The sequence below is a fragment of the Triticum dicoccoides genome, chromosome 2B (genome assembly GCF_002162155.2).
Source record: "Triticum dicoccoides isolate Atlit2015 ecotype Zavitan chromosome 2B, WEW_v2.0, whole genome shotgun sequence".
Classification (NCBI taxonomy): Eukaryota; Viridiplantae; Streptophyta; class Magnoliopsida; order Poales; family Poaceae; genus Triticum; species Triticum dicoccoides.
This window is the reverse complement of record NC_041383.1, coordinates 18,805,049-18,818,008: the sequence shown is the minus strand read 5'-3', so window position 1 is coordinate 18,818,008 and position 12,960 is coordinate 18,805,049. Positions and strand designations below refer to the sequence as shown.

Sequence of the window (12,960 nt, the reverse complement as noted above, 5' to 3'; positions counted from 1 at the left end):
TTTTTTGGTGATATTATTGTTGAATATGCATGTTTGGTGATATTATTGTTAATAGATTTTTTTGGTGATATTTAGATTGTGTAATTAATTTTTTTCATAGAATTTTAATGATTTTTTTGTTCATTGTATTTAGAAAAAGGGAAAAAAATAAGAAGAGAAAGTGTTTAATATAATTAGTTAGAAAAATACTAGTTTATTTTTAGTAAGTACTATTTTATTTTATTTATAGTAAGTGCTTCATATTAGTTGAACTAGCTACTTGATTTAATAAATTAATTTATTTTACTATATATAGAAGTAATTTGTTTTTAGTAAGTACTACTTTATTTATTTATAGTAAGTGCTTATTAGTTGAACTAGCTAGTTGATTTAATTAATAAAACTACTTTATTTAACTATATATAGAAGTAGTTCCCGTATTGACGTCGGCGATGCCTATCCCGCATCCTCGTCGTCGTCGACTCGGCGGTGGAGGCCTGCTTGATCAGGGCCATGTTCGAGACTGGGCTCCGCCGGGCTGGTATTGGGAGGTGCTACCTTCTGGGGGACGTAGGTTGGTGAGGAGGCAACCCGTTGTTGACCCGATCCTTGTCTGGTGGCGGTCGCGTGGGCCAGTGACGGTGCTGAGCCTTCTAGACACCGCAGAGGTGGTACGTCACCGTGTCAGCGAGGAGGACGAGCACGTCCGTCACTACATGGTTGCATTGGAGGGCAGGTTCGACAATACCTGGCAGATTCTTCAGGGATCTCACTGGAGCTATGATCCTGTGATGGTTCCTTATCTTTGGGTGTCCACCGCCCGCGACGATACCCGTCGGGCGCTACGGTTCTAGTTGTATTAGTGATGCTATATTAGTGATAATATTCGACGATGTACGGACACCGATGTACTTTTGCTTATAATTATTGAATGCATGCTGATTTGAATACTAATTTATTTTATGATTTGGTTTTGCTTATTTTATGATTTGGTTTTGCTTATTGAATGCTCATATTGGATAAGTTCTCCTTCATTCCCGTGTGCTAGACAATTTGGTGTAATAATGCACTCGGGAATGAAAGGAGGAGCTACGTACATCACCGATAGTCAACCCGTGATTAATAATCTAGTTTAATATTTGAATTATGAACATAGGCCGGAAATGTCGTACTCGGATGACGAAAACTGCCCGGGAAAGTGCGACTGGTGCCACGACGAACGAGGTATGTGCGACAGGTTCATTGAGCTGGACGAAGATCGGCGCTTCAGCATTAAGCTCGAGGAGACTTTCGATGTTCATATGCTACGCAACGACCACAATAGTTTTTTTCGTAATTAAGCACGACTTCAACTATTTTAACGTGTATTTTTCATCTTTCCCAATTCGACTAGCTTATCCCATGCTTTGCAAGATGCTATGTCTTGGAGAGGATGGGGTTTGAAGACCATAAAAGTATGGAAACCAAAAAAATTATCCTAAGTACCCATCATGGTGTGGATTTTCAAGTAAAGCTGTACAATGCTCAGAGTGTAACCCATATTGGTTGCAAAAATTGGGAAGCACTTTGCAAGATGTATGGTCTTGATAAGGGTATGCTTGTCACCATGGATCTTGGTGATCCTACAATCGAGCAAGAGAGACATTCGATTTGGGTCCTTGTGGATACACCTCCAATTCTTCCCCCATGTGAGCTTAACATAGTTATTAAGTAATTTATATTGTTTATTTCAAAATAGTTGACAACTTATTTCCATTGACAGCTTATTTTCATTCTTTAAAGAATGTGCGGAAGATGGTAGACAGAACCTACTACACCGAAGGCTCCGAATTAACCTATCAGGAGAAAAATCATCTAGTCGCATTTTGTACTGATCTTGAGAATTACAATATCTACAATCAAACTCCTCAACATTATGGTCAATACGTGTCACTAGTGCACGTGTTGAACTACGGTAACTACCATGGAGATACCCTGATAAGATTTTTTACTATTACGACATCCGTGCATCTTTTTGCACACTTCTAAAACTAGTACATCATTGCTAACTACGAAGTTATTACTATGTTTTTCAACAGATAATCCCGAATGATTGTGTGCCTCATTTGATGTATACGCACAGTACCCTTCATGTTTTGAACATACAACCAGGTCTTCCTACGAATCTCAACTGTCCATATCGGGTTTCTAAAAGAAGTGGAGACATGACAATCAAAGAATGAAAAAAATGTATGGACAGTCGTAAGGAGCTTCTTGGAAGCAAAAGGCAGCGAAGGGCAAGAATTGGAGACAGGATGATCGCCATTCTTCATAATGGAGAGTCAGGGTCTATATTGTTTTATGCTATTTTACCTTAAGGGTGTTTAGGTCCTACCTGATACTGATGATCATGTGCTAAGAACAATTATGTAGGCTTGGGTTCGATGACTATGAGGATGATGATCGTATGACTTATTATTAATAACGAGTAGAAGTTGTATGACGATGCATGATTAGTAGGACTTGTTATTATATATGATGATGTATGATGCGAGCATGCATGAGTTGTTATATCAGCGGGTGAAATGAACATAGCAGCAGCGTTGGTAAACCAAGGATGAAGATATAAGAGAGGACACTTCTCTCTATTAGCTAGCTAATAACAACCTAAAAATAACCCCCAAAACCCCTAAAGCAGCCACTTTTCTAAAAAAATATGGACTTTTGGTCCCGGTTGGTGCCACCAACCGGGACCAAAGGCCCCCCCTGACTGGGCTCGGCGGACCGGCCACGTGGAGGCACATCTGTCCCGGTTCGTGTTTGAACCAGGACTAATGGGTGGAGGTATTAGTAACGACCCATTAGTCCCGGTTCATGAACCAGGACTAATAGGTATTTTTCTACTAGTGGTTCACCATACGTGCATGCTACGGGAATCATAAACTTTAACACAAGTATTTCTATCAATCCACAATTACTCACTAGCATGACTCTAATATTACCATCTTTATATCGCAGAACTATTGCAAGGAATCAAACATATCATATTCAGTCATCTACAATTTTATGTAGGATTTTATGACTAACCATATGAATGATCAATTCCCGATGACTCTCTAAATAGATAGTGAAGCAAGAGAGTTTAGTTTTTTCTACAAAAGATATGCCCATGCTCTAAGAAATATAAGTGACGCAAAAGAGCATTCTATAAATGGCGGTTTTTTATGTACAGAGAAACAGGCAATCCAAACTTCAAAAGATATAGGTGAAGCACATCAAGCATCCTATAAAGCCATACTCAAAAGATATAAGTGAAGTGCAAAGAGCATTCTATAAATCAATCAAGAACGATCTCATACCAGCATGACGTATTATTAAAATAAAAATAAAAAAGCACACGACGCTCCAAGATTTACGTATATCATGTGATGAATAAAACTATAGCTCTAAGTAAAATTACCGATAGTCCTTAGAAGAAAGAGGGAATGCCTTCCGGAGCATTGCATCACTCGTGCCTGGCTGAGGAAAAACGACCGATATGAGCGTTCCCAGGGATGCAGGACTAGATGTGCTTTAATGTTCGTGCTATGCAGGTCCAACAATGAATGTGGGTAACCAAACGGGCATTTTTCTTCCCGCGCGGGCCTGGCTGAGATACATGTAGGAAAGCAAACGCGTCCTAAGTGTATGCGCGTATATATGAGCGCGAGCCGTGTGTACCATTTCTAAAAAAAAGTTTCGCGCGCGTAGCATGACATGTGGGGCCGCGGTCCGCCCGGCCAGCAGCCAGTGCACGCACACGGTCGCGTCGCAAAGGAGAACAAAAAGCGCGCAACACGCTAGAGCATCAGCCCGAGGCATTCTTGTGACATGTGGGCCCAGCCTTCTCAGTGGGTCCCACCCCTAGCCTCGCCGCGTATCAGTTTCGGCCGCCTCCAACTCGTGCTCCTTCCCGCTTCGCTCCCCTGCTCTTGCCGCGCCGGCCTGGACGCGGTCCACATGCACCTGCAAGACGGGGCCCGCGCGCCAATGAGACAAAGCAGGGGAACGCCGGCCGCGGTGCACCCTGGACCGGCACCACCCGCCACGTGACCGGTAGCTGGGATCCGATGCTTGCTCTGCTCTGCTCTGCAGTGCAGGCCGGCCGCCAACGTCTCTACGCGATCCGATCAAATCCTCCTGTACTAAAATACCCATTCGTATGTATATTTCTCTACCCTGGTTACAAGATTGCATGGAACAACATTTATACCCGCTCCTTATACATTTCAAAAAATTTGGTTCAAAAACTTAAAACCACCGGGTCAACGATTTTTGGCCCTTTTGGTCGTCTTTCTGCGAGATGTTTGTCAGATTGAGTAGCCCGTTCTAATAATAATAATAATAATAATAATAATAATACATATGCATGGTTGCTAGCATCAACAAGATATGGCCAATTCCCAACAGAAAGCAAGATATGGACAATATACTTTATGTACATATCTCCTGATCCTATCTCACACCCTACGGAATGGACTCCCGCACATTGTTTTGTGTTCTTAGTCACACGAGACACCCCTACGATGATCAACTCTTAGCACTTTACATCCCAACAAATCCGTCACCCATTATTTTGCTGTATCACCGCGTCTTCAGCATTACCCGGCCAACCCATTAGACATGTAATATCGACCATGTTAACGCGAAGAAGTCGAAGCTTTTCGCCGTACAGGGTGGACGTACATTGTTCTGCGCTCGCGGTACTATGCATATCCGAACAAACCGTCATCCTTTGTGTAGTTGCGTCGCCACGCCTCGGACATCCACATCTCCTGCATCATCCGGCCACCCGTTACAGCTGTGTTACATGCCGTGTCAACACGAAGAACTCAATGCTTTCTGTACCCTCGCCAGTCCCCTCCCCTTAGCCGTCCTCCGATAGCCCCCACTTATTATTCCAGCAAGCGCAACAGTGGAAGCATTATGGCTTTCGCCTTTCGATGGCAACATTTAAACCTCCAATGGTAAGCTCGGTCGAATTCCGAAAGGAAACGCGCGCCTCGAGCCCGCCTCTCATAATCGCCGATGCGCGGGATAACAATTCACGCATCGTCTTACGCCGCGGATAATCTCGGCAACAAACATTTGCCAAAAACATGAGCCGAAAACCCTCTATAAATCCCAAGGAAAAACCTCAAGAAGAAGAACAAGAGAGAGAAAGAGGAAAGAGAAACAAGGAGAGCTCTTGAGTTGGTTTTCCCTCTCTTCTTCCCTCCTCCTTCCCCCCGAAGCCAAAGCTTCCCGCTTTCCCACCTCGCCGCCCCGCCGCGGCCGGGCCAAACCCTACCCCGCCCCCGTCCTCGCTCGCCGCACGCCATGGACGGCTCCCCCAGCCTCCCCCTCCCGCTCCCGCGCCCGCGCCCCGCCCACCGGCCCCCGCTCCCGCCGCAGGTCTTCCTCCGATGCCCCGCGCCGCCGCGGGGCGCCGTCCCCGCCGCGCCGCCGCACGTGCACTACTTCCGCGCCCCGTCGCCCATCCCAGTGTACTCCCCGCGGCTCCCCGGGCCCCGCTACATCGCCGCTCGCCCCCCGACGCCGCCCCCTCCCGCGCCCGCTGCCGCCGCCGCGGCGCCCCCGCGGCCGCCCCAGGCCTCCCCCGCGCAGCTGCTGCCGCCTCCGAGGCCGCCGCAGCCGGTGTACGAGAACGTCGTGCCGCCGGCCAGGAGGAGAGGGAGACCCAAGTCCAAGGCGCCGGTAAGTCAATTGAAATGTACTACATTCAGCATTGCTGTTTCAGTCTGTTCGTAGTTAATTGCGGCGATCCTGCGTCGTGTGCTCGAGAAATCGTGATTGATCCTAGTGTCCGTTCTTCGTTGCCACATTCGATCGTTCAGCTCACGGCGCCGTGAATTTCGATTGGGGTTTTTCTGTTTTCCTGTAGGGTTTCTTCAGTAAGAGTTTCTGCTAGCTGAATCAATTGACAGTGAGCTTGAATGGTCCTTTGTGCAGTGGTAATATATCCAGTGAACTCTACCATGGCTAAGGGCAACACTGTAATGTTCCCACGGTTAGCTGTACGGCCAACGTGCGTTGTTATGATCGCCGTGTTAGATTAAACTCTTGCGGTTTCCAAACAAACCTGCACTCCAAACATGAAATCGACGTCCGATTGACGTGCTCTGTTTTGGAGGGAACATCTCAGATGAAGACTAGTATTTAGTAAAGCAACATTGTGTATGTGAGCTTTAGTTTATATATATGCATCCTCATTTACTTTTTCTATGCACTTATCTTTCTCTTCAGTATAACTGGCCATAGTAGCATTTTCTATGTGTATGTTTGGAGTGGTGACCCAGTTGTCTAAGTATATTTGTAGTTATGATTTTAGTCTCACCTTGAATGTCTAAAGTGAGTTGTAGCAGCATATAATGTCTCTGGATGATTTTTAGGCTGAGGGTTTATGACCTTTTGCACCTGGCCTTATGAGATAAGACTGTCCTGGTACTGAACTTATAGTGCAACACCGTGCACAGTTTTCTTATGAAAATAGTCAACTCTGTTTTTGCAGTGTATATATCCTAACTCCATTTTCACCCCTTCGAATGAGGGCTTATACTTGCTGAATTGCTTTGATTATATCCTCATTTTAAAACAGTTAGCAAGTTAGCACAGCATACCGTCCATTTCAAGACTCATGGATGCTTAATTCATCTTTAGAAATGACATAGTGTTCTAATATGGTTGGGCAATTAGCTGCACTCTGTTAGCGAGTTAGTGTACCTATGAGACTATAAGTGTTACCAACATCTTCATGTATCTTCTTCACATGATTTAGGAAAATGAGCAGAAAATTGAAATAGAAAATGCCCAGTCTGAAGTTGGGAAGGGAGAGATTAGTCAAGGGCATCATAAGGAGAGTACCACTGGACCAACAAAAGGTATCAAGCGAGCAAGAAAACCACATGCATCAATTGAAGGTGCGCTCTTGGTTACATTTAAGTCACTTTACAAAATATTTGATGTGCGTCACTTTGGTCATTTGATGGTAATACTTCCAGTTTATTATTGAACCAAATTGATTAATATAATAGTCATTTGTTGACGGCACCAATTTTACTTTCAGGAGATGCAGCAAACAACTGCCGCTATGACAGTTCACTAGGTAAAGTATGCCGTTGTTCTTCCAAAGTTAAAAAAGTGATGATGTATGTTTGTTGCTTATTATTTTCTTCTTGCCAGGTCTGCTGACAAAGAAATTCATCAACCTGCTTAAAGGAGCAGAAGATGGAACCCTTGATTTAAATAAAGCAGTTGAGATACTGGAGGTCTGGTTTAATATATGGCAAAATGAAATTTGCTTTGTACTGTCTCAGCCTTGTTGGTGTCTGTTCTTTTTTCATTGTCTGGAGTTTAGTGCTTTAATATCTTTTATTTTTATTAATTTCTGTAGGTGCAAAAGCGGAGGATATATGATATAACAAATGTCCTGGAAGGTGTAGATTTAATTGAAAAGGGCCTGAAGAATATGATTCGTTGGAAGTAAGTGTCCCATGTTTCTGCTGTTAATTCATTTTCCCTGTCATAGCTTTTTACTGATGAAATAAATACATCTGAAGGGGATTTGACATGTTACTGCCCAAGGAGATGGAGCTCCAAACTTCTGCACTGAAGGTACACTATACTACTCAACTGTATGATCTTCATTTTCTGTTTTTCTGTTTTTGTTACTATATTCATGCTTTATATACATACACTGTGCGTGCAACCGTGCATTATTATGCTTTAATTTATTTTTCATTATTACAGAGGGACGTTTATTTGCTCATTTTTCTACAGTTGCATTTAGTTTCCTAATTGTAAATTATATGACTAATCAGACCATGGGTGTCGCAGCAAAGGGTTTCTGTAGTGAATGGTGTATACCGATGATTTAGTGGATGCAACACGCCCACTGTCTTGTAAACATATTAAAGTTCTAGGAAATATCCAAGTCATTATGAATATATCGAACATAACCAGAGGAATAAAGCACATATCAGAATTCCATTAATCTATCTTAAGCACACTTCGTTTGACTGAGGGCTTTCTGCCTTTCTCAAAGTTCACAGTATTGTCTGCAAAATGCAATCCCCCTTTTTTTCCTGATGACACAAAATGCAAATTAGCAGGCCCATATTCTGACAGCAAGCCAGTCGACCTGAACATTAGCATTATTGTCCTAAACTTTTGTATAAAGTTTCATTTGATTATATTACAGGAGGAACTGGACTCATCACATGATGAAGAATGCAGGTTGGATGAGGAAATACGGTAAGTTCCTTCTTTTCACCGAAACAACAAAAATACCTGATCGCTGGTCTCTTTTTTGATGAATAGTTACTGATTCTGCAGAGAAGCACAAGAGAAACTGCTGGCGCTCAAACTAAATAAGGACAAAAAAAAGTAAGATTGTCGTCTCTTATGTTCACAAATAATATTTGTTGCTACAATCAACCGAGTCCTTATCTATTTCTGTTTAGGTGGTTGTATCTTTCCAAGGAAGATATTTGTAAGATTCCTCACTTACAGGTAAGAAAGTTCCTTGCTTCATGTCTGTTTCTTCTTCCTGTAATCACAAAGGCATTTCAACAACTGCCCCACTGATTGCAGGGATCCACTCTTATTGCAATAAATGCTCCTCACGGAACCTGTGTTGAGGCTCCAGATCCTAATGCGGTAAGCAACCTGACCTTTCAGCTATGTGGTTATAGCTGATCGATCTTTCTTGTTGTTGACACTACTTCATGTACCAGGATATGGACATCTGCAAGGACCTGGAATCTCAAGAAAAGCATTACCAGCTTCTCTTGAGAAGTTCAATGGGTCCCATTGATTGCTTTTTGATAAGGTAAACTGCCGCAAACCGCTTATTGTAGAACTCACACTCAATAGTACTAACGAAGCTGCTATTTTCTGCCAGTGACCATCAGGGGGTATCCGACCCAGAGCAGGTGGCGCAAGACAATTTGGGTCATGCATCCACAGCTGGAGGTTCAGATGCTCCAAGGCCGGTGGATGATCATCCAAGTCAAGCTCCCGAAAAGGGAGAGGGCGACACTGTCGGCAAGCATACATCGGAACCATCCAGTACACATGAACCGATGTCTGGCATTCTGAAAATCTTACTGCCAGATACTGATGTAAGGAATGCTATTAAAACGGCATCACAGACCCAACTAACCAAGGCTGCTCGATACTCACGTTCTTCCAATTTTTTTGCAGGTTGATGCTGATTACTGGCTCGCATCTGACATTGACGCTACCATGACTGAAACATGGGCCACTTAGACTTGGTCCGCCACTACGTGGCGAAATAGCAATGACTCCACAATGCACATTCGCATTGGCGAAGGAACCGGAGCCTGGATCAGTAGGCCCACCTTCAGCGGGAGTCTTTCATTGGGTAACCGCAGATTTTCCATTCCCCCCGGCGCATGCTCTGTTCCGGACTTTCGGCTGACTGGCAAAGCAGAGAGAGTATACTGTAGGCAGTAGATGTTGTACATTGGCAGGATGGTTGTAGCTGGTACATCCTCCTGGTACATCTATACATGGGATAGGCTCAGCAACTGAGCCATCCATTATACCGGCCTTCCTTAGAGGGACTGTGTGTGTGTATACCAAGATAGGAAGGCAACACAGTCCAGAGGAAGGCCAACATCCATCGGTCGGTGTGTGTTGTGTTGTTATCTGGTCTTCTCCCCCATTGAGGAGAGGCATCGGATGTATACCCTGACTGGCAACCTAGATTGCTGGTAGCTTATCAATAAAGGTCATTTCTTCATACTGATCACTGGTTTGGCTGTGTTAGCCGATATTTATTCATCATGAACCATTATCTTAAATTCTGTTCCAGCCTTTATTTCGGTTGCGGTGGGCTCCTGTGTAGCTCTTGTTGTACCGTTCATTGGTGCTTGCTCCACCTGTGTCTCCTTGCCTGTTTCCATATCTTGACACAGCATCTTCTCGACGCCTACAGGTTGCATTTTTGTTTCCATGTGTTGAGTTATTAGTATGCACAAGGGTACACCGTGCATGATCTTGGCCATTTCTCGGAAGAAAGAAAAATGAAGTACCATTAGACTTAATGTACATTTTAAAATATTCCGAACCAGCTTTAGCTATGAAACATTTCAGAAAGAGATGATCAATTGTCTAATCGCATTCACACAACTGGCAACTCATTTCTCCTTCCCGAAGATAACTCCATAACTTGTCGTTGGTTAGAATACTATTTCTTGGATCTCGGTGCCAACCATATAAACGCCAAGAGTTGGCTCAACGTGCTTCCTGTAAAAGGATTATACTGAGAACCATTTGCTGTGTTTTCTTTCTGAAATCATTTGAGTCTGAACCTGCCTAAATCACCTTGCTGAGTTGCTTCTGATGATTGGACTGAAAATCCACCACATGGCTATTTCGATCACTCGCAGTTTAGACTGTGTATGAATGCATGCACACTTCACCTCAGTCAGCGTGCTTGCTCTGTGATTTTGTCTGAACGTCCTGTCATTTCTTTAGCAAATAAGCACAAAACCCGTCGTAAGAACGACCCCACCTAATCACTTGTGTCCAATGTGAAATTATCTTCATCGACTTTGTGTTATCTGCAAGTACTGAATTTTGTTATTGTAAGTATCTTGATTACTAATTTGACTGAGACTACTATCAAGGCCAAAACGGAATAGAAACTCATTCAAAGATAATGACTTCTGAACTACACACAATGCATGGCCATTTGTTGAGGCATGCATTCTTTTGGCAATGTTCAATACATCTAGAAACAAAAGAATTGCTATTTCAACGTCCCTCTATTTCGGTAAGAGTAAAACTGTTCACAGAAGTCTGGATATCTTCTCTTATTTGCTCCATTTCAATTCTTCGCCGCGCGAAGTAGGCTGGACGATTGGGGTCCGGAAGTGTGGTACTTCCATTCTCCAGGACGAATACAACATATGACATAAGTGGCCTGTCATCTGGGTTCTCCTCGACACACAAGAGTGCTAGATGGATGCAAAGCATAACTTCATCTAGTGAACAAGCATCCATGATAGTTGAGTCTGGTAACTCGTCTGCCCGCCCTTCTTTCCACATATTCCATGACTGAAACAACCAAGAAGATCATTTTTTTCGTTAGTCAAAATTTAAAATGTTTTCAAAACTAGATCCACTTTTCTAAATGAAACTTGTGAGAAGTCCTCGGTGTACCTACATAGACTATGAGGCTAGGGAAACCCATGGTTTGACCATTCGAATTTCTTCTAATGCCAGTTACAACCTCTAATAGTAGCACACCGAAGCTGTATACATCAGACTTGGTAGAGAAGAGGCCTTCCATTGCGTACTCAGGAGCCATGTAGCCACTGCTTGATCATTTCAGTTGCAAGAGTTACTAAATTGAAAGTTCTTTGTTCAAAATTTAGTATGATATTTTTTCTAATGGATACTCACTAGGTCCCGACAACGCGTTGAGTATTTGCATTTTGCTGGTTATCGCCAAAGATCCTCGCCATACCAAAATCCGCTATCTTGGGTTTCATCTCTGCATCTAGCAAAACATTTCCAGCTTTCAGGTCTCTATGAATTATTGTCAGTCTTGAATCTTGGTGGAGATAAAGAAGTCCCCTTGCTATCCCTTTGATTATATTGAACCGTGTCGACCAATCTAGTAACAATTTTCTTGAGTCGTCTGTAAATAGAAGGAATGTAAGCAAAAAATGTTTTTGAGTTGTTATATGATATATGATGGTGTATTGCTAGAGTATGTACCAAAAAGGGTAGCATCCAAGCTCTTGTTAGGCATATACTCATAAATCAACAATTTTTCATCCCCTTCCGCGCAACACCCGAGGAGTTGAACCAAGTTCCTATGTTGCAATTTTGAAATTATAATTACTTCGTTCCTGAATTCCTTTGTTCCTTGTTGAGAATCCTTACTAAGCCTTTTGATGGCAACTTCTTGACCACCTAACATCCCCTAGACAATTTTAAGGTAAAACCTAGATTCATGAACCACTTAATTATATTGATATTACAATGAATAATATAGAAAATTGTTGAACGTGTTACCTTGTAAACTTTGCCAAAGCCTCCATGTCCAATCTTACATGTTTCACAGAAGTTGTGAGTTGCCATGGACATTTCCTCAAATCTTACAAATGGAAATTTACGATCATGGTGACGGTTCCCTTCATCAAGTTCATAAGAGGTACCTATGCCATCCAATGATAAACTTTTGCGTTTTCTCCACCTTTTGATCTTACCTGCTTCCACAATATTATAATAATTTATTCTTTCATGAGCATATCATGGAAACATAAATAATAATTAAATGTTATTTTTGACCCTTGGAACCGTTTGTGTTCGCCTAACACACCCCTTATGAACTTACATAGCCAAAGAAACGTAATTCATAAGGCACGTCGGTCGCTGTCGAAAACGATAAACCTTTTTTTTAGTTGTTTGGGTTGCTTACCACATGTGTCATGTGGTCGAAAATGATAAACCTGACAATGTGGCGAGGAATAAACATATAAGACAAACTTCACGTGTTGGAAAATAATGTTTCTTTGGCTTTGCATCCTCCTCTCACCGCTACCTCCTCATCCCCGTAGCATGTGCATTGTGCACTCAATCAGGCTCACCCATATCCTCAAGACCTCGAATTCCTAGCATGGTAACACGGCATCGCTCTTGTTTTATGAAACCAGGCAATATCGATGATTTCATTGGCATGTCGACTCCAATATTACTTGGTACTCCCTCCGGTCCAAAATAAAACTACGGCACTTATTTTGAATCGTAGGGAGTAGTACATTGTCCATTGTGATAAAATCATTTGGTAAGCCAAACTCGTCTAACTGTTATTTGCTCTAGTTTTATGCGTCCAGAATTTCATGATTTGCCCCAGTTTTACGTGTCCAAGGATTTCATGATTTTACATGGTAGTAAATAATGAATTGCAAGCTCAGATGGAATATC

General features: G+C 42.8%; 1 protein-coding gene and 1 pseudogene across 1 annotated transcript; one reads left to right on the top strand and one right to left on the bottom strand.

Annotated features, from left to right (window-relative positions):
• The first annotated feature begins 5,316 nt into the window (after positions 1-5,316).
• LOC119360267 (transcription factor E2FC-like) lies at positions 5,317-9,739 on the top strand. The gene is made up of 13 exons (XM_037625977.1): positions 5,317-5,694; positions 6,776-6,917; positions 7,064-7,102; positions 7,180-7,265; positions 7,391-7,479; positions 7,557-7,611; positions 8,198-8,250; positions 8,332-8,382; positions 8,460-8,508; positions 8,590-8,655; positions 8,733-8,827; positions 8,900-9,119; positions 9,202-9,739. Exons 1-13 carry the CDS (start codon positions 5,317-5,319, stop codon positions 9,265-9,267), a joined length of 1,389 nt encoding a protein of 462 aa, XP_037481874.1. The 3' UTR covers positions 9,268-9,739.
• Positions 9,740-10,779: 1,040 nt separating this feature from the next.
• LOC119366866 overlaps positions 10,780-12,960 on the bottom strand; it is a 4,258-nt pseudogene continuing 2,077 nt past the window's right edge.